General features: G+C 50.8%; 2 protein-coding genes across 3 annotated transcripts; one reads left to right on the plus strand and one right to left on the minus strand.

Annotated features, from left to right (window-relative positions):
* The first annotated feature begins 1,750 nt into the window (after window positions 1-1,750).
* On the plus strand, window positions 1,751-5,559 carry HSPB7 (heat shock protein family B (small) member 7). Its single transcript, XM_082382587.1, has 3 exons — window positions 1,751-1,977; window positions 2,447-2,580; window positions 3,756-5,559. Exons 1-3 carry the CDS (start codon window positions 1,797-1,799, stop codon window positions 3,933-3,935), a joined length of 495 nt encoding a protein of 164 aa, XP_082238713.1. The 5' UTR covers window positions 1,751-1,796; the 3' UTR covers window positions 3,936-5,559.
* Window positions 5,560-16,684: 11,125 nt separating this feature from the next.
* Window positions 16,685-21,180, minus strand: SRARP (steroid receptor associated and regulated protein). 2 transcript variants are annotated; one of them, XM_082382526.1, is made up of 2 exons: window positions 18,815-21,180; window positions 16,685-17,518 (listed from the first exon to the last, which is right to left on the minus strand). In XM_082382526.1, exons 1-2 carry the CDS (start codon window positions 18,906-18,908, stop codon window positions 17,088-17,090), a joined length of 525 nt encoding a protein of 174 aa, XP_082238652.1. In that variant the 5' UTR covers window positions 18,909-21,180; the 3' UTR covers window positions 16,685-17,087. The 2 variants fall into 2 exon arrangements, with proteins under 2 accessions (XP_082238652.1, XP_082238651.1); XM_082382525.1 differs by having other exon boundaries at window positions 16,685-17,536.
* Window positions 21,181-21,830: the final 650 nt, after the last annotated feature.

Raw genomic sequence — 21,830 nt, forward strand, 5'->3', positions numbered from 1 at the left:
GCCAGGCAGGAATCTCCACTAGACAGACAGACCCCTTTGGCTCCAGCCACCACCCTGACCCCACTTCACAGACTACCGGCATCAGTGGTTACCCGTATTGATGGACCCCCCCAGCCAACCGCCGCAGGGAGGAAGTGTTGTGGGAGCCAGAGAAAAGAGAAACAGTCCCTACCTTCAGGGCCCCCAATCTAACGGGGAGACAGGCGAACCCCTAACCCAGGGAACTGCCAGTCTGATAGGGGAGAGAGGACCCAGGAAGACCATGTCACACTCAGGTGCTGGGGTGGGCAAAGCCAGTTGGTACAGCGGGCATCTGGGCAGGCCCCCCTGTGTGGGCTGCAGCAATCAGAGAGGGCTCCGTGGAGGAGGAGGAACCGGAGCTGATCTGGGAAGGAAGGGCAGGATTTGGAGGGGGGAGCAGAGGCCCCACACTGCAACCTGGGCAGCAGAGGACCCCCGGCCTCCCAGAACGGCCTTCCCTGCTTCACCCCCTGGCCCCGCATGATCTGTGCGTGGGCAGAGGGGCTTCTCAGGGGTGTTCGGGACCAGAGTGTCTCCATACACGAATGTTCAGGTCACCCCGGCCTCCTGGAGGGTTTGGATCAGATAAGACAGGGTTCAAATCCCAGCTCTGCCACCTGCTCATGTGCAAGCCCCAGGCTCTCTGTGAGGCTCTGTTTCTCTATCTATAAAATGGGAATACCATCTCCTTCTTGAGACGTGCGGGGATCAAATGAGGCCATGCTGGAGAGCTCACAGCCAGGAGCCGGTGCCCAGCAGGCACCTCAGAAGTCAGAGCTAGAACGATTGTCTTGCGGAGCTCTCCTTTACCTCTGACCGAGACCCTGCCCGCTGCCACCCCCGGCATCTCCTCTGAGCTGGAGGTCAAGCAGGCATTTCCTGGGAACATAACCTTCTATATTGTTAAGGACCATTACTAAATTATCTGCTCTCCTCCCCTGAGTCCAGGCCCAAGCCCCAGCCTGGCCTCAGCTTTCTCCTCTTGGGTCCCAAAATGTTCCAGAGTTGGGATGTGGGGGGGGGGGGGCGGGGAGGGAGGTAAGTATGAAATCTGGGTCCCCATGGGAGCTGGCAGGGGAACAGCTGCACATTCTATACCCCCCTCTGGGGCTGTCTCAGTCCTTCCTAAGACATGGCTGTGAACATTATCTGTCCTGAGGGAGGGAACCCCTTGCCTCACACAGGGGTCCAGCAGGTGAGGGTCCTCCATGCACCCTTGACCTCCTGACCGTGCATCTCCCACTCTCCCCAGAGCCAGGGGCTTGGGCCTTTCTGCCCTGATCACCCACACCTAGATCCCTCTCCCCAAGGGCTGGAACTTTGGGGGAGAGGGGACGGAGAGAGAGAAAACCCTGTCCTCAAGGAGCTTGCAATCTGATGGGGGAGACACAGAAACACCGAACACACACAAGGTCCTGAGGCGGGCCCAGGGGCCTGAGTGGCGAGGGGACAGCATGGGTCCCCACCTCGTTGCCATGGGAGGCTCCGGGGCTGGAGTTATCGGCCTGGAATGCCGGGCGGTGAGCTCAGCCTCATGGGCCTGCCTGTGTTGGACTGTCAGCAGTGCCGTCTCACTGGAGAAGATTTCCAGCCCCTCTGGGCCACCGAGAGGACTAAATTTAGCTGGTAGACAAGGGGCTGGCCCCGCGCCCAGGGGCGGTCGGGCCTTATAAAGGGGCAGCAGTCGGGGCCCGGCACGCTCCCTCCGAGCCTGCTGCCCACGCGCCCTCCTGTCTACCCTGCCCACCGGCCAGGGCCCGGCCGCCCGCCCGTGGATGAGCCACAGGACCTCCTCCACCTTCAGAGCGGAGAGAAGCTTCCATTCTTCCTCCTCCTCCTCCTCGGCCTCCCACACCCTTCCAGCCCAGGAGCCACCCATGGAGAAGGCGTTGAGCATGTTCTCCGAGGATTTCGGCAGCTTCATGCGGCCCCACTCGGAGCCCCTGGCCTTCCCAGGCAAGTCCTCCGTGGGGAGGGGAGGTGCACAGGGAGGGGACACCTGCTCCAGGGCACCACCCGACGTGGCTGCAGCTGCCGAGCTGCCGGGAACAGGTGCCGTACAGCTGCAGCCACGGGTGACCACCGGGACAGATGCGGCCACAGAGACAGATGTGGCCGTGAGAACAGGCAGGCCTTCAAGAAACAGCTCTGGCCTGGGGGTCAGCTACACGCACCCCCACTCCAGGCGTGGGGTGTGTCACTACAGACATATACACACACACACCCCACCTGTGCTGGCTAAGGCCCCATCCCCCCAGCGGAAAAGGTAGGCTGCAAGAGGGCGGGTGGCAGGGCGGTTGAGGAGGAACAGCCGAGGGGGAGGTCAGGCCCGGGGCCAGCCCCTTCCCTCCGGAGAGGGAGCCGGAAACCTGGGTTCTGAGTGCCAGCCTGCCCTCTGCTCTGCTCACGGAAGCCCTCCCCACAGCCCATCCCGGGGGGCAAGGCAACATCAAGACCCTGGGAGATGCCTATGAGTTTGCCGTGGACGTGAGCGACTTCTCACCTGAAGACATCATCGTCACCACCTCCAACAACAACATCGAGGTGCGAGCTGAGAAGGTGAGCCCACTCCCTGCCCCCAGACCCTGGGCCCCACGCCTGTACCCTCTGCCCCGTGTCCCCACTCTCGTGTCCCATCGCGGGACCCCGCACCCTGCCCAGTACCCCCCAACCCCCAGGACAAACTAGAGGCCTCGCTCCTGTAGCTGGTGGGCCACGGGACCCCCATCACTGCCTCTCTCTGCCCCAGGCTCCCAGATCCTTTCTTCCAGAGTCCAGGGCAGCTGAGGAAGCCACAGGGGATGGGGTGGGGGGAGGGATGTTGCGGGGAGGTGAGAAGGGAGATGAGAGGAGGGAGATCATGGCTGAGGCAGGAGAGCCCTTCCTGTGGGCATCTGGATAGGTGGGGGGCTCACTGGTCCCTCACCTCCGGACCCCTGAATTAGGCCCAAGGTTGTGCAGAAGCCCTGCAGTTCAAGGTCACACACACCCCAAACCCCACACTCCCTCCACCCACAGGTCTCAGGGTCACTTGGTCACTAGGGTCTCTGAGTCCCAGCTCCTAGGAGGCCTGCACCCTGGAGGAGGGTGTGGCCCTGGCTGAACAGGGATGCTGCCCCCAGCGGGCCAGAGCCACTGCTGCTCCTTAGGGAAGAGGGTCGGCCCAAGGCTGCCTCTGGATCCCCCTTGGCCTGGCTTTCTTCCCTGAGCACAGGAGGCTGGATGCCCGAGGGGCGCCTCTCAGGGCAGCCAAGGACTGTGGGCACCAGGACCAGTGGGCAGCACGTGCCAGCCCTGCCATCCTCACCAGTGACTCAGCCGCCCCAGGCTCCTCTGGACACTATGTGCTGGCTGAGTCACGCAGGAGGGGCCGCCGGCCGAGCCCTGACGGTGGACACCGTGTATCCGGGTATCCAAGAGGGCTCAGCTCTGCTCTGTGCCATCTCCTTGCTGCTCAGGAGCCCCAGATTCTGCCACTGAGTCTCCTCCCCATCTGAGCTCCCCCACCAAGCCCTTGCCTCTCCCCTGGGACCACTGGAGCTCCTCTAAGCACCTCGGCACCTGTCGCTGCTCAGCCCTGGCCAGCCCCTAGGCCGGGCCTCTGCACCTGAGAGCAGAACCCCTCAGCACATGGGGGTCCAGCTAGGGTTAGACTGGGGAGCAGGGGCTGTGGCTTGACGTGAGCAGGACAAGGGCTGGGGGCAGCCTGCCCTGACCCATTACCCCTTCCCCAGCTGGCAGCTGACGGCACGGTCATGAACACCTTTGCTCACAAGTGCCAACTGCCGGAGGACGTGGACCCCACATCGGTGACCTCGGCCCTGAGGGAGGACGGCAGCCTCATCATCCGGGCTCGGCGCCAACCACACACGGAGCACGTCCAGCAGATCTTCCGGACCGAGATAAAAATCTGAGGGCCTCCCCCTCCCTTCCCCCAACTCCCCCATCTTCTCCCCCACTGGCTGGCCAGAGTGGCTCTCCTGACCCCCTCATGACAGCTTCCGGGACATCTCAGCCCAGGTTCAGGCCCTGACACCTCCACCCCAGGCCCCAGGTGGGTCATCCCCTCCAAATGTGGCCTTCTGCTCTACCCAGGGCAGGCCAGGGCCCCCAGATTCCAGATGTGGCCTCGTTCGCTTAATCCAGAATAAAGGGATTGGGATGGGGAACAGGAGATCCCGAAGAACCCAGTTTGGGGAAGGGGGATTGGGACAGGCAGGATCTCTGGGCAAATAATCTGCAGGACAGACAGACCAATTCTGATCTATGGAGTCTCTGCAGGGCAGGGGCAGGGGGACTGGGGACCTGGGGACCTGGGACCCCCTTGGCCAAGGGGAGCGGGAAGGGCAGAGGGCGATCACAGGCAGAGGTGCCCAGCTAAACTGAACTGCCCGGGCACAGGGAGGCCAGAGGAGACAGCCATGATGGTCCGCTTCCCCTCTGCTGCTCTCCAAGCCCCGAACCAGCTGCCAGGCTGTCTGCCCACAAGGTGCCCCAGCCAGCCAGCTGTGCCAGCGCAGGGCCACATTGTGTCTGTATATAGATGGGGTTTTTCCAATACAGCTGGTTCGTGATAAACTGTGTGAACCGTCTGTTACCTGCTCATGCCCCCAGGTAAGCCTGGGCCAAGGGGCGGGGCTGATCCTTCTCCCTCCCACCCAGAGACCTGGGCTCCCGGGGCTGCCTCCACTGCAGACAGGTTACCCAACAGAGGAAGCACAGATGGGGCTTTGGGTCCTCAAGGTAGGACCCCAGCTTCCTGCCAACCTTCCCTTGTGGCCATTCACCTCCCCCATCCTGCCCTCTATAATCCGTGAAGCTATAGGCTTGGTGTATGTATACACACACACACACAAACACACACACAGACAAACAGGCATACACACATGCACGTGCACACGTGCACACTTATCTTTGTCCTTCAAATACTATACATTACCACTGGTTAAAGCCAAATTCGGAACGTTCTAAAATCAGATTTACAATCTCCATTCTTCTCAATGGGGACAGAGTCTGAACAGTTGAGCGCCCAGCTTAACCACTGATGGTTGGATTTGAACCCATGATGTCAGAAGCTGCTCTCAAACCACCCTCCCAGCCCTCCGTGCAATGGGGGGTAGCTCCCCTCATTCTGCCTCTCAGCCTGTGCACCCTGCGCCCACAGTTTCCTGCTAGAGAATGTCCTAATCACAGGAAGAGTCCCCACCCCAGTTCCCTCCTAGTCCCCAGTCCAGGGCAAGGACCTCCCGTCTGCCTTCATTCTGGGGAGCCCCAACTGCCCCCCGTGACCCTGGCTCAGTCTCCCACATACAGAAGCAGGGGTGATGGGTAAGGGTGGTTCCCAGTTAGTCGGGGCCCCTGGAGCAAGTGGCAAGGCCAGCCTTGGCCCTCTGCACCTCTTTGGTCAGTGTTCTGTAAGGTGCCCTCTCATCCCTGCCATTCTGGGGCCCTTAGGAAATGACTGGAGGTGGGGGCAGAGGAGGGTCCTGGAATTGTACCCTGCACACACAATAAACAACAGAATCATGGACTTCTGGAGATCACCCGCCTGAAGTTCTCAAACTTGGGATGGGGCTGGAGGTAGCAGAGTGCGAAGGCCAGGGATGAACAGACATACCTTTCTTGAGATTTGGGGGCAGGGGTGGTAGCTCAAGCAAAGTTCAAGACCTCACAGAAATGTGGGTGTCCTTCGGCCTCCTCCTTTGGCTCCCAGGTCCACCAGGGCAATAATCTGGGAATTATTTCTCTGAAAAACCTTGCATCGCCTTCTCTTCCAACTGCCAGCCCCTGCTACTACCTGCCAGGCACTGTCCCAGGCACAGGGACACCAAAGTTGGGCCAGCTGCACTGGGTTGCTCTTGAAGCCTATCTCGTACCAGATGGGTTCTAAGGACCAGAGAGGCCGAGTGGCTAGCCTAGGGTCACACAGCCCCAGGGGCATAGCCCGGCTGAAACCTGGCTGGGAAGCTGACTGGTTCAGGGAGTCTGAGTACCCTTTGGAGGGACTCACACACACCCCCAGGCGCTACTGAAATCGGAGATCCAGGCGCTCCTCAGCGCAGCTCGGTGCAGACGGGAGGAGGGGAGGGAAGGGGGGGCGCGGTATTTCCAGCCTCTGTGACTCACTGATTCCACTGGGCTATTTGTAGCCCGACACTCATCGGCGAGGAGTTGGGGGGAGGAGCCAGACCAACTTTCCCCTTCCCTCGACCCCCACTTGGGGTCAGGCTCACCTTGGCGTCCCGACCCCAGCGGCGTCCCTCCCTGGGCCGGGCTGGCAGGAAGCTGGGCTGGGAAAGGGGGCATTTCCCTAGTGGGACCGAATACTCCCCACCCCGCAGGCCCCAGCAGCCCCCTCCCCAGATCCCGGTTTTAGAGGATGAGGGCTGCTCCGCGGACAGAGCGGCCGCTGGGGACGGGGCACGTCTAGAGTGAAGGTGCCCTCCTGCCAAGGTGACCCTGCGGAAGAGGAGGGCGGGGACGTGGGGACTGCAGCTTTCTTTCGTTGGCTCCGCCCCCTGGCGCCTGGGCTGGCCGCCACGCTTTGTCTCCACTGGCCCCCCACACTTTCTAGGCTAAATATAGGCCTGGCTGCGGGCCCTGGGCCCCGCCCCCGCCCCGTGAAGAATAATTATAGCAGCCCCATCCATTGAGCACCTAGTGTGTGCCAAACACATGCTCATCCCCACAACAATCGCAAACGCAAGGTAGGTACCAAGGAGGACAGGAGGTTCAGAGAGGTCAAGCAACTGGCCCAAGGTCACCCAGCTTGGAAGTGATATGGTTGGAATTTGAATCATTGTCTGTGACTCTAGAAGGTCCTCTGCTGGGTCACACAGATCAGTCCCCCACCACCAAAGGGCCGAGGCAGCTCCCCTGCTCCCTTCCTGTAGAGGGAAGGGGAACTCCTACATCTTAGAGCTTTTAGAGTGGGGGTGGACAGGAGGCCGAGGTGGTTGAAAAGATGCAGCCTTCTAGGGCTAGAGACCTGGAAGAAGGTCCAGGTCAGGTGGTGCCAGAGGGGTGTGGAGGACTTAGGAGGTTCCATCACTTTCAAAGTCCTAGCCCAGGCCAAAAGCCTCCTCCTCCAGAAAGCCCTCCAGAGCTACCAGCTCGGAGTCACAGACAGAGCCCAAAGAACCCTAGGTCCAAAACTTGTCTTTAAAAGAAGCTCAAATTCAGATGAAAGGAGGACATGCCTGGGGGTGAGGGCAGACCCTGAGGCTTGGTTGGCCAGCCCTGTGTCCTCTGGGAGTCACTCCAAACTCCTCATGCTTTGGTGGTAGGACCTAGGCCCAGGGAGGGGTAGGATCTTGCCCAGCGTCACACAGCAAGTCAGTGGCAGAGATAAGGTGAAGACCCAGGACTCTAGAACTTCAGGCCAGAGCTTCTCTACCAGACCAAGCCCCCATCCCCAGGCCACCCTTCCCTGACCCACCTCCAACATTGTACCCCTCCATCTCCCCCCTGCCCCCATCCTCTTCCCAGTCTGCCCTGGATCCCAGTTCTGCAATGGCAGAAGATGCCTTATTCTGCCCTCTTGCTCCCAAGCCTGGCATGGGAAAGGAGCTAAGTAAATGTTTGTAGAATTTTTTAAAAAGCTAAGAAGCCTCAGTAAAGGGTGGAGGGTCAATTGCGGACTCTGGAGTCACACCGTCTGGCTTCAAATCTTGGCTCTGCTGCTTCTGAGCTTTGTGATCTTGAGTAAGTAACTTAACCTCTCTGTGCCTCCGTTGCACCATAAAATGGTGCTTAATAGGATCTACCTGCTGTGGTTGTTCTGTAATTCACTTAAGGGGCTTGGCACATGGTGGTTGACTCTAGCCCACATATGCCATGCATTGAAAATGCCCAGAAGGGCTCATTCAGAGGCCTGTTATTTCATTTAGATTTGGATCCTGACACCCCCAGTTCACCCACACTGTCTCTGGCTCCATCAAGACCAAGACTTGGGGGACTTCCCTGGCAGCACAGTGGTTAAGACTCTGTGCTCCCACTGCAGGGGGCCCAGGTTCAATCCCTGGTCAGGGAACTGGATCCCACATGCATGCCGCAACTAAGAGTTCTCGTGCCGCAACTAAGTAGCCCGTGAGCCACAACTAAGGAGCCCTCCTACTGCAACTAAGGAAGACCTCCTGCCGCAACTAAGGAGCCTGCCTGCTGCTACTAAGACCTGGTGCAACCAAATATTAAATAAATAAATAAATAAATAAATAAATAAGACCAAGACTTGGGCTGGTAGGGCAGAGGAGCTGCCCTGTACCTGGGGTCTTCTCTCCAGGAAAAGCAGGTGAGGCGGATCTAGAAGGTAGGTTCCCCAGGGTCCTCTCAGAAGACCTGTCTGGGCCCTGGGGGTAGAGGTGGGGGAGAAAAGCACCTGGAAGCCTTAATTTCTCAGCATAAACAAAGATCAGGTAACCCCCTCCCAGGGCTGCTGTGAGCAACCAGAGAGAGATGGTGTTTTAGTATAAGCTCAATAAATGCTAAGCTCCTGTTAAAATCTCTGTGCTTGTTTTCTGAACAGGGAAAACCAAGCTTCCACCCTCTGGTTCTGCCCTCAAACAAGAGAGGGTCCTGAGGGGCATGGTGACTTGAGTCTGCTAGGTTGGTGCCTGAAGCAGGAGCCTCTGGGCAGGGGAGGAGGTGTTGTTTACAGTCAGCACAGCTGGCCTGGGGCTCACCCTGGGCAGCCAGCCAGGCCAGTCCTGAGCTCTGAGGCCCTCCAGGGCCTGGACCCAGGGTCAACCTTCCATGGGAGCCTGAGGGCTGCTAGGCTGGGTGGGGGCCCCCTGAAGTGCCTCCCTGAAGGGCACAAAGCGAGGCTGCTGGCCCCAGGGAGCCAGAGAGGAGAGAGCAGGACAGCAAATCTGCCCCTTCAGCCCTGCCTTCCTTCCTTCCTCCCTCCCTCCCTCCCTCCCTTCCTTCCTTCTTTCCTTCCCACACAATTCTTGACCACCTATTATGTACCAGGCACTTTTAGGGCACTGGGGACACAGTCCTGATTAGGCATGACTGCCAACCTGGAAACACATTCACTGATTCACACATTCCACTCACTGGTTCACTAAAGTCTTTCATCTCTTTGTTGATTCATTCTCTCAACAGCTTTTCAGTAAGTTCCTGCAGTATTGTGGGTAGGTAAAGCTCGGAGGGCAAACTACCTCCATTTCAACCCTGGCTCTGCCACTTGCTATCTGTGTGACCTTGGGCCAGTTGCTTAACCTACCCGAGCCTCAGTTTCCACATCTGTAAAATGGGACAGCACCTCACAGGACTGTGGTGAAGAGACTGAGCTGTTCTCTTCCACCTGTGTGCCCCCAGCTCAGTGAGGGCCTCACTCACGTGTTCGACCTCCAAACACTCCCTACACACTGCCAGGCCCTAGGCTGGGTCCTTAGAGAATGTTCATTCTTCCTTCCTTCACTCATTCAACACACATGAACAGAGCACCCACAGCATAGTTCAGGGTTATGATGCTATGACTACGTAGTCACACTGCCTGGGATTGGGATTTGGGCTCTGCCTCTTTCTAGTTGGTGACCTTGGGCAAATCATTTCATCTCTCTGTGCCTCAGTTTCTTCACCTGTAAAATGGCAACAAAAATTACACCCACCTCATGGGTCTAGTGTGAGAGGAACTGAGGTGGCATGTGGTGCATATAAAAATATCAGTAGCTATTTTTCTAGATGAGAGGGATGCTGGTTAGAATGAAAGTCTGGCTTCTGAAAACTTGACCCCACCGGGTGGCTGGCCCCATGGCGCCGGCCCCTCGGCGCGCAGGTTCCCGCCCTCCCCACCCAGACCAGGAGGTGGTGCCTCCATTCTGATGATAGGGCGACACCTTCTGGTGCAAAGCTAGACCTGCAGCCCCACACTTTTCCTTGTGGGTCTAACTCCCTTTGCAGCGACGTTTTTGGGCTCTTCTAGTCCAGTGATTCTCAGCAGGGGGAGGAAAGAGGAGGGGTTATATGTGGTCCAGACTATTCTCTAACCACCTCCCTAATCCTATCACCCCCCTTTGCCTGGATTAAGTTGCAGCCTCCTCAGCTTCCTCCCCTGCCTTCCTATCCCAGTGCAAGAGCTAAGGAATTTTTTTTTTTTTTCCACACACACACACACACTGTATTTCATTTTTACAAGAGATAAATAGACTGACACCAAGCATTGTACATGGATGACCACAACAAAAGCAACAATGATTGCAATTACCAAACATGAAACACACTCATACTATGTCATAATATTGACATTCAGTCCAGTAATCCTCCACTGTAACAGCTCCTTTACTTTGCAGTGAAAATTGATTTGTATATTCTTTGCCTCTGAGTCCTTGTGGGATTTTTTTTTTTTAATTCAGACAGAAAGTCACAAAAATTATACTCATCCTCATCAGTTCACTCAGTCCCATGTAATTAATTCATTTTTCATCTTGATCTTTTGTTAGCACTTTTATGAGTTCATCAGTTTTTCATTAGAGTTCTGAAAATGCTTATTCATTCAGTTCAGCAGTACAGTCAGTTACCAGAAACCTGTACTTGTCAGAGTCTTTTCCATGAATTTCTTGAAGATGAAACCCTTTTATAGGAACATGTTTGCAAAATCATCAGAGTACACCCAGAACTGTCTGTAAATGACAAAAGACTTAAAAATGACCACGGTTAAAGATTTGATGAAAGTTCATAATAATGCAGTTGACAAGAAAATTAGTTATTTCTGAGAAATACATTTTAAAGTAATAACTAGGATTATTACATATAACATTATACCAGAACATATAAGATTTTTAGAAATATCATGTAATGTCTGAAACATTTATATTAACATATTTCCATACATATTTCCATACACATACAAATATAAGATTTTTAGAAATTTCATGTAATGTCTGAAACATTTATATTAACATATTTCCATACAAATAACCCAATGAAAGTTTAGTATTAGTTGTTTTGTTTGTTTTTTTATACTGCAGGTTCTTATTAGGCATCAATTTTATACACATCAGTGTATACATGTCAATCCCAATCGCCCAATTCAGCACACCACCATCCCCAACCCACCGCAGTTTTCCCCCCTTGGTGTCCATATGTCCATTCTCTACATCTGTGTCTCAACTTCTGCCCTGCAAACTGGCTCATCTGTACCATTTTTCTAGGTTCCACATACATGCATTAATATACGGTATTTGTTTTTCTCTTTCTGACTTACTTCACTCTGTATGACAGTCTCTAGATCCATCCACGTCTCTACAAATGACTCAATTTCGTTCCTTTTTATGGCTGAGTAATATTCCATTGTATATATGTACCACATCTTCTTTATCCATTCGTCTGTTGATGGGCATTTAGGTTGCTTCCATGACCTGGCTATTGTAAATAGTGCTGCAATGAACATTCGGGTGCATGTGTCTTTTTGAATTACAGTTTTCTCTGGGTATATGCCCAGTAGTGGGATTGCTGGGTCATATGGTAGTTCTATTTTTAGTTTTTTAAGGAACCTCCATATTGTTCTCCATAGTGGCTGTATCAATTTACATTCCCACCAACAGTGCAAGAGGTTTCCCTTTTCTCCACACCCTCTCCAGCATTTGTTGTTTGTAGATTTTCTGATGATGCCCATTCTAACAGGAGTGAGGTGATACCTCATTGTAGTTTTGATTTGCATTTCTCTAATAATTAGTGATGTTGAGCATCTTTTCATGTGCTTCGTGGCCGTCTGTATGTCTTCTTTGGAGAAATGTCTATTTAGGACTTCTGCCCATTTTTGGATTGGGGTGTTTGTTTCTTTAATATTGAGCTGAATGAGCTGTTTATATATTTTGGAGATTAATCCTTTGTCCGTTGATTCATTTGCAAATATTTTCTCCCATTCTGAGGGTTGTCTTTTCGTCTTGTTTATGGTTTCCTTTGCTGTGCAAAAGCTTTGAAGTTTCATTAGGTCCCACTTGTTTATTTTTGTTTTAATTTCCATTACTCTAGGAGGTGGATCAAAAAAGATCTTGCTGTGATTTATGCCAAAGAGTGTTCTTCCTATGTTTTCCTCTAAGAGTTTTATAGTGTCCGGTCTTATATTTAGGTCTCTAATCCATTTTGAGTTTATTTTTGTGTATGGTGTTAGGGAGCATTCTAATTTCATTCTTTTACATGTAGCTGTCCAGTTTTCCCAGCACCACTTATTGAAGAGACTGTCTTTTCTCCATTGTATATCTTTGCCTCCTTTGTCATAGATTAGTTGACCATAGGTGCGTGGGTTAATCTCTGGGCTTTCTATCTTGTTCCATTGATCTATGTTTCTGTTTTTGTGCCAGTACCATATTGTCTTGATTACTGTAGCTTTGTAGTATAGTCTGAAGTCAGGGAGTCTGATTCCTCCAGCTCCGTTTTTTTCCCTCAAGACCGCTTTGGCTATTCGGGGTCTTTTGTGTCTCCATACAAATTTTAAGATGATTTGTTCTAGCTCCATAAAAAATGCCATTGGTAATTTGATAGGGATTGCATTGAATCTGTAGATTGCTTTGGGTAGTATACTCATTTTCACAATGTTGATTCTTCCAATCCAAGAACATGGTATATCTCTCCATCTGTTGGTATCATCTTTAATTTCTTTCCTCAGTGTCTTATAGTTTTCTGCATACAGGTCTTTTGTCTCCCTAGGTAGGTTTATTCCTAGGTATTTTATTCTTTTTGTTGCAATGGTAAATGGGAGTGTTTCCTTAATTTCTCTTTCAGATTTTTCATCATTAGTGTATAGGAATGCAAGAGATTTCTGTGCATTAATTTTGTATCCTGCAACTTTACCATATTCATTGATTAGCTCTAGCAGTTTTCTGGTGGCAGTTTTAGGATTCTCTATGTATAGTATCATGTCATCCGCAAACAGTGACATTTTTACTTCTTCTTTTCCAATTGGTATTCCTTTTATTTCTTTTTCTTCTCTGATTGCCGTGGCTAGGACTTCCAGAACTATGTTGAATAATAGTGGTGAGAGTGGACATCCTTGTCTCGTTCCTGATCTTAGAGGAAATGCTTTCAGTTTTTCACCATTGAGAATGATGTTTGCTGTGGGTTTGTCATATATGGCCTTTATTATGTTGAGGTAGGTTCCCTCTATGCCCACTTTCTGGAGAGTTTTTATCAGAAATGGGTGTTGAATTTTGTCAAAAGCTTTTTCTGCATCTATTGAGATGATCATATGGTTTTTATTCTTCAATTTGTTAATATGGTGTATCACATTGATTGATTTGTGTATATTGAAGAATCCTTGCATCCCTGGGATAAATCCCACTTGATCGTGGTGTATGATCCTTTTAATGTGTTGTTGGATTCTGTTTGCTAGTATTTTGTTGAGGATTTTTGCATCTATATTCATCAGTGATATTGGTCTGTAATTTTCTTTTTTTGTAGTGTCTTTGTCTGGTTTTGGTATCAGGGTGATGGTGGCCTCATAGAATGAGTTTGGGAGTGTTCCTTCCTCTGCAATTTTTTGGAAGAGTTTGAGAAGGATGGGTGTTAGCTCTTCTCTAAATGTTTGATAGAATTCACCTGTGAAGCCATCTGGTCCTGGACTTTTGTTTGTTGGAAGATTTTTAATCACAGTTTCAATTTCATTACTTGTGATTGGTCTGTTCATATTTTCTGTTTCTTCCTGGTTCAGTCTTGGAAGGTTATACCTTTCTAAGAATTTGTCCATTTCTTCCAGGTTGTCCATTTTATTGGCATAAAGTTGCTTGTAGTAGTCTCTTAGGATGCTTTGTATTTCTGCGGTGTCTGTTGTAACTTCTCCTTTTTCATTTCTGATTTTATTGATTTGAGTCCTCTCCCTCTTTTTCTTGATGAGTCTGGCTAATGGCTTATCAATTTTGTTTATCTTCTCAAAGAACCAGCTTTTAGTTTTATTGATCTTTGCTACTGTTTTCTTTGTTTCTATTTCATTTATTTCTGCTCTGATCTTTATGATTTCTTTCCTTCTGCTAACTTTGGCTTTTGTTTGTTCTTCTTTCTCTAGTTTCTTTAGGTGTAAGGTTAGATTGTTTACTTGAGATTTTTCTTGTTTCTTTAGGTAGGCTTGTATAGCTATAAACTTCCCTCTTAGAACTGCTTTTGCTGCATCCCATAGGTTTTGGGTCGTCGTGTTTTCATTGTCATTTGTCTCTAGGTATTTTTTAATTTCCTCTTTGATTTCTTCAGTGATCTCTTGGTTATTTAGTAACGTATTGTTTAGCCTCCATGTGTTTGTCCTTTTTACGTTTTTTTCCCTGTAATTCATTTCTAATCTCATAGCGTTGTGGTCAGAAAAGATGCTTGATATGATTTCAATTTTCTTAAATTTACTGAGGCTTGATTTGTGACCCAAGATGTGATCTATCCTGGAGAATGTTCCGTGCGCACTTGAGAAGAACGTGTAATCTGCTGTTTTTGGATGGAATGTCCTATATATATCAATTAAATCTATCTGGTCTATTGTGTCATTTAAAGCTTCTGTTTCCTTATTTATTTTCATTTTGGATGATCTGTCCATTGGTGTAAGTGAGGTGTTAAAGTCCCCCACTATTACTGTGTTACTGTCGATTTCCTCTTTTATAGCTGTTAGCAGTTGCCTTATGTATTGAGGTGCTCCTATGTTGGGTGCATATATATAGGAATTTTTTTAAAGGTAGGTCATGTTGCTGTCTGCTCACAATTTCCAATGATCCTCATCTCAGAATAAAATAAAAAGATCTGGGCTTCCCTGGTGGCGCAGTGGTTGGGAGTCTGCCTGCCGGTGCGGGGGACCCGGGTTCGAGCCCTGGTCTGGGAGGATCCCACATGCTGTGGAGCGGCTGGGCCCGTGAGCCGCAACTACTGAGCCTGCGCGTCTGGAGCTTGTGCTCCGCAACAAGAGAGGCCGCGAGGGTGAGGGGCCCGCGCACCGTGATGAGGAGTGGCCCCCGCTTGCCGCAACTGGAGAGAGCCCTCTCACGGAGACGAAGACCCAACACAGCCAAAAATAAAATAAAAATAAATAAATAAAGTAAAAGAAACAGATCCAATGTGGAGTCAGATTTTTAAAAAAAAATAAAAATAAAAAGACCTTGGGAATTCCTGGTGGTCCAGTGGTTAGGACTCTGTGCTCTCACTGCCGGGGGCCCTGGTTCAGTCCCTGATCGGGGAACTAAGATCCCACAAGCCAAGCCAAGCCATGCAGCACTGCCCAAAAAACAACAAACAAACAAACAAAAAACAAAGACCTCATCGTGGCCTGCAAGGCCTCACATGATATGGTCCCTGTTACTTCTCCAGCCTCTCTGTTTCGAGTGTGTACATGCATTGTCTCCCCCAGCTGGAGGATAAGCTCCTTCATGGCAGGGCCTCGTCTGTCTATCACTGCTCCATCCCAGGGTCGAGCCCAGAGATTAGCACACAGTGGGTGCCCAACAAATACTTGGTGAATGAATGAATACTCCAGCCAGACTGAATAACTTTGGTCCTTCTCCTTGGAACACTCCCCATCCTGGCCCCCTTGCCTTTGTATGACTCACCCACTGGTCAGATTTTAGTTTAGATGCCACTTCCTGAAGGAAGCCCTCCTTGATCTCCTCTCCCTAATGGGCTGGGCATCCTCCTCCAGCCCCAACATCATTCTCTGTGCCCTTACTGTTGCACTTACCAGAAGCTATTGCAATAGTCACCTTCTTCTTGCCTCCCCCACCAGGCTGTGAGCTCGTTGAGGACAGGGTCTGCTCTCTCTAGATCCCCTCTGTTTAGAAGAGACCCTGCCAGGACGAGAGGCCATCTGCTCTACGGTTAAGAGCAAGAACTTGAGCACCAGGCTGGCTTGGGTTCTAATCCCAACTGTACCAGTCGATGGGACCTTGAGGGCATTCCTCAACCTCTCTGTGCCTTGATTCTCTAATCTGTGAAATGGGTACAAAACAGTGCTTCCCGGTACTGACACTTGGAGGATGTCACTTCCCTGGCACAGACCAAATGGTCAGTACATGTTAGCCACTAGTGTTTGTAAGAACCTAGTAAAACAGTCATTGAATAAATGAACATTCAGCAATTTTAATCCAAGAGCCTTGAGACACTCTTCCTCAGATGAATCTCACACAGCTCTGTGCATCTCTTAGACCTACACCTCCCCTCACAGCAACCCCCACTTCCTGCTGAGGACAGGACTGCCCTGTGGGGTAGGAACAAAGCCCCCAACCCCCTTCTCTGTATCCCTAGAGGCCAGTATAAGCCTGGTATGCAGCTCAATAAATAATATCTCTTATTTTCATTCATTCAAACATGATACTCCATTCCCTTTCTGAGCACTTCTGCCCCCTCTTGAGAAGCCAGTTCCCCTTACTTCCCATCCCACCTGGGCCTTTGATTCTCCCATCCTGAGTCCTGTGCCCTCCGGGTGATCCCTAGTGACCTACACACTTGCACGTGAGCTGACAGCAGGTAATGTGCTACCCCTGCCCATTGTGCTGGGAGGTTCTGACTCCTGCTGTGGGCTGAGATGCCAACCAGGTGACCCTAGGGAGGATGGTTTGCAGTGCTGGCTCCTTCTCATCTTTTAGATCATACTTTGTTACCCACTCAGAGAGGCCTTTCCCAATCACTGTATCAGAAAAGCTCTTTGCCCCATCATTTTCCATCCCAGCACCCTGTTTCAGTTTCTACACAGCACTCATTACACTGTTCAAAATCATCTTTATTAGGTTGTTTAACCTTTCTTCCCCACCCCCAAGAGTACAAGCTCCAAGAATGCTGTAGTATCTTCTTTAGCACTTTGCAGGGCCTGGCATGTGGGAGATGCTCCTTCAGAATTTGCTGTGTTAGTGAATTAGTCTCTTTCTATGTGGCGTTGCCTTATCCTGCTTCCGCTGAAAGGTGAACAAAGATGGAGAGGATGGAGAAGTAGGATACTCGTGGCTGTTTCAGATGTCCTTTAGGGATCTAATGCTCCTTCCTTGGCTCAGGCACAAAAGACTTCTACTTGGCTGGGGAAGAGGGAGTGAACCCTGGGAACTGCATCCGCTGAACTCTGGAGCTTGGGTTGCCAGCCCTTTCCTCCCTTGGCCAGGCTCTTCCAGTTAATCAGCCTGCCCACAGACACAGGAGGAGAGGGCTTTGAGCGAGACTATGACCGTTCCCCAAGCTGAAGACCTCGAGGACACAGTCTTCACAGGGCCCCCCTTGGCTTCAGGAGCACCCTGGAGGCAGAGTGGGCTGGCTGGGGAGGAAGCTGGGGCCGTAGTCTCTCTGCAGGGTGGCAGGGGGCCCCTGGTCTGGGCAAGGCCTCCCCCACCTAGGGGAGCCTCCTGAGTTACATGGCGGGGCCGGTTTTCCCCACATAACAAGACGTAAGTCTTCATTGGAGGGGTGACAGGTCCTAGGTTGGGACTAGGGACGCGGGGTGGCCCTGGGAGTGCTGCCAGGGAGATCTGTTTCCCATGAGTACAGTCGATAACAAAAGTTAGGTGAGCTTTGGGGATGGCCTTCCGATGGCGGGCCGGCTTTCCACCTAGAAGGAAGGAAAAGACTAAAGATTTGTGTTAGCATTGAAAGGGATATGGTTCCATTAATTCATGTGTTCATTCACTTGTTCATTCATTCAACAGGGATTTTTTTTTAATTTAATTTTTATTTTATATTGGAGTGTAGTTGATTTAGCATGTTGTGTTAGTTTCAGGCGTACAGCACAGTGATTCAGTTATACATATACATCCATCCATTCTTTTTCGGATTCTTTTCCCATATAGGTTATTACAGAATACTGAGTAGAGTTCCCTTAACAGGGATTTAACTGCGCGTTAGTTGACGCACAAAGATGGGAAGACAGTGGGGCCTGAGAGCGTGGATTTCAGCACTGGGGAGACCTGAGTTTAAACCTGGCTTCCCCCCATATCAGCTCTCTGCCTTCCAGGAACATGGAGGCCACTGCCTCAGAGCCTCTCAACCCCACTGTGCCCACGTGCTGCCTGAGCATCTTGTTGACATGCAGATTCTGGTACAGCGAGTGGGTCTGGGGTGGAGCCTGAGGGTCTGCATTTCTAACAAGCTCCCAGGGAATGCCGGCGCAGCTGGTCCACAGGCCACACCATAGTGAGTAGTAAGGGGAAAGCCCCGGCCACCTCCTACAGGTGAGGAAACTGAGGCTCAGCTTGTACAGGTGTTGGTGGTCCTCAGGGAACATCATGCTGCTCTTTTTCCTTCCCCACCCATAATCTTGTCTATCGGTCCCCTCTGCCCTGAGGATCCCTGCTCTGTCCACCCCACCAAACGGGGAGAAGCCAAGAACCAATCAATCGATTTATCAATGAAGCAAGTGCCAGAGCACGTCTCTCTGAATCCAAAGCCTGTGCTCTTAGAAAAGTAACGTTTCAAGTTACCCAAATAATAAACAAATCCATCCTCTTAACTACGTGCTCTTCACTACGACACAGGCTTCAGCAGGAAGCTTCTGTGCTGGTAGGTTAGTAAACACAGGAAATACAGTCGATCCTTGAACAACATGGGTTTGAACTGCGGGTCCACTTATATGCGGATTTTTTTCAATAAATACCAATTACTACACAATCCGTAGTAGGTTGGATCTGTGGATGTGGATACGAAGGGCTGATTATAGTTATAAGTGGATTTTCTACTGCGTGGAGGGTCAGCGCCCTTAACCCCCAAGTTGTTCAAGAGTCAACTGTAAATGAAGCCCACCCATGGCTTGAGAATCCTGGTGGCCTGCCCTCTGCTGCCAGCACCTCCCCCCCAAGCCTGCCCAGCCTCCCTCAGCTGCAGGGCTGAGGCACCCTCTGCCACCCCTCACCTGAGCTAGTCTCCAGGTCCGTCTCCAGGCCCCTGACTTGGGGGCAGGCTCTCAGGTCTCTGGGGTCTTCTGTTGGGACTGTTACTGATTCCATAGCGCCTGGCTCGGCACTGGCAGAGGCAGCAGTTGTCAGCAGCCTTTTCCAGGATGCAGCTCCCACCCGAGGACCAGACGTTTTATATTTACCAGCTCCGGATCCGCTGAGCGAATTCCACCACGAGCCACAGGAACTGGCTTGGAGCAGTTGGGGGACTGCTTTGATCAACGGGGTTATGTCAACAGGATTGCTGTCGGGTCACTGGGAGGTAGGCCTTCTACCAAACAGATACTGTTTCCTCCAATTCCAGCTGCTTCCTCACTTGAGACAAGCCTTGGAACCTTCTCATCCAGGCCTCAGTTTCCCAAACCTCAGTCATTCTCTGGCTGCATTCCCAGTTTTTAGTTGTTTTTAATTTTGTTTCTTTCCTAAGAACTATATGGAATACTACTGACAATATGTCCATGTCTTAGTCGGTTCGAGCAGCAATAGACTAGGGGAGTTAAACCACAAACATTTGTTTCTCACGGTTCTCGATGCTGGGAAGTCTGAGATCAAGGCACCTATAGATTTTAGTGTTTGGTAAGGACCTGCCTACTGGTTCATAGATGGCTGTCTTTCCACTGTGTCTTCACCTCACAGAAAGTGCAAGAAAGCTCTCTGGGGTCTCTTTTACAAGGGCACTAACCCCATCATGAGGGCTCCACCTTACCTAGGGCCAGTAACCTGTTTTTCTCCATCCTGAATCCCTTCAGGTTGCACTGTTGGGGTGGCTGCATTGGCTGGTGGCTTGATGGCTGCAACATCCTTTGTTTACTGTTATGGCAGGTGACATTCTTTGTCCACAAGAGGAAACTTGGTATGGCTTCATTAAACAGAAACAGTAGTACTACTATAAATAAGTAACTATGTATGGTAGAAGATGGTACCCCAAAGATGTCCATGCCTTAATCCCCAGAACCTGTGAAAAATGTTACCTTACACAGCAAAAGCGTCTTTGCAGGTGTGATTAAGGGTATTCCAATTCTGACACCAGTTCTGACGTGTTTTGTTTTCTTTTGTTCCACATTACCAATCAATTAATTCATTTCTGACATTACCTACCTGGAGATAGCTTCATATCTCACAGGCTAAGAGTTCAGTCCTACAAGACTGCCTCTGCCACAGACATCAATCACAAGTCCTGGTTGTCACCTGTGCTTCTGACCTACAGATGGGAAGGTCCCACAATGCACTCCTTGGATTCGATCAGTTTGCTAGAGCAGATCACAGAACTCAGAGAAACATTTTACTTACTAGATTACTAGTTTGTTATAAAAGAATATAACTCAGGAACAGCCAGATGGAAGAGATGCACAGGCGAGGTATGCGTGGAGGGCTAGGAGCTTCCACACTGTCTGAGAGCGCCACTTTTCCCCAATCTCCACGTGTTCACCAACCCAGAAGCTCTCCAAACCCTGTTCTTTTGGGTTTTAATGGAGGTTCGTTACATAGGCACGACTGATTAAATCACTGGCCTTTGGTGGCCATCAATCTCCAGCCCCACTCACATCCCGGAGGTCAGTGGGTCGGTGGGACTGACAGTTCCAACCCTGTAATCACGTGGTTGGTTCTCCTGCCCCCATTCTTAGGTGACACAGGGGCTTTCCAAAAGTCACCTCATTTACATAACAAAAGACATGCTTTTCACTCTTCTGACTTGGGAAATTTCAAGGCTGTTAGGAGCTCTGTGCCAGGAGCCAGAAGACCAAATATATATTTGGTCAGAGGTGTGGACTTTGAGATAGGGATATTGTCCTAGATTATCTGAGTGAGTTCAATCTGATCACACTAGTCCTTATAATTGGAGACCTTCTCCTGACTGGGTTAGAAAGAGATGTGATAGGGACTTCCCTGGTGGCGCAGTGGTTAAGAATCCGCCTGCCAATGCAGGGGACATGGGTTCGAGCCCTGGTCTGGGAAGATCCCATATGCCGCAGAGCAACTAAGTCCGTACACCACAACAACTGAGCCTGCCTGCTAGAGCCCACGAGCCACAACTACTGAGCCCGCACACCACAACTGCTGAAGCCTGTGCGCCTAGAACCCATGCTCCACAACAAGAGAAGCCACCGCAATGAGAAGCCCGTGCTCCGCAACGAAGAGTAGCCCCTGCTCGCCGCAACTAGAGAAAGCCCACGCGTAGCAACGAAGACCCAACACAGCCAAAATTAATTAATTAATTAATTAATTAATTTAAAAAAAGAAAAAAATGTGACAATGGAACGAGGCCAGAGACCTATGGAGTGAGGGAGACTCAATCTGCCATTGCTGGTGTTAAAAGACAAACTGGTGGGGCTTCCCTGGTGGCGCAGTGGTTGAGAGTCTGCCTGCCAATGCAGGGGACACGGGTTCGAGCCCTGGTCTGGGAGGATCCCATATGCCGCGGAGCGACTGGGCCCTTGAGCCACAGTTACTGAGCCTGCGCGTCTGGAGCCTGTGCTCCGCAACAAGAGAGGCCGCGATAGTGAGAGGCCCGCGCACCGCGATGAAGAGTGGCCCCCGCTTGCCACAACTGGAGAAAGCCCTCGCACAGAAACGAAGACCCAACACAGCCATAAATAAATAAATAAATAAAATAAATAAACCCAAAAGTTAAAAAAAAAAAAAAGACAAACTGGTGGTCCAGTGGTTAAGAATCTGCCCAATGCAGGGGACGCGGGTTCAATCCCTGGTCCGGGAACTAAGATCCCCCATGCCGTGGGGCAACTAAGCCCGTGCGCCGCAACTACTGAGCCTGCGCTCTAGAGCCCGCGCACCACAGCTAGAGAGAGGCCAATGCAGCCTAATAAATAATTTAATTAATTAAAAAAAAAAAGACAAACTGGGACATAGTAAACATCTTAAGAGTTTATTTGAAGAAAAATGGACTTGAATCAGGTAGCATCCAATCTAGAAGATAGAAAGGAACTCTGAGGAGCTGTACAAAATGAGAGACTT

The sequence above is a fragment of the Balaenoptera borealis genome (assembly GCF_965194805.1).
Source record: "Balaenoptera borealis genome assembly, chromosome: 1".
NCBI classification, from domain to species: Eukaryota; Metazoa; Chordata; class Mammalia; order Artiodactyla; family Balaenopteridae; genus Balaenoptera; species Balaenoptera borealis.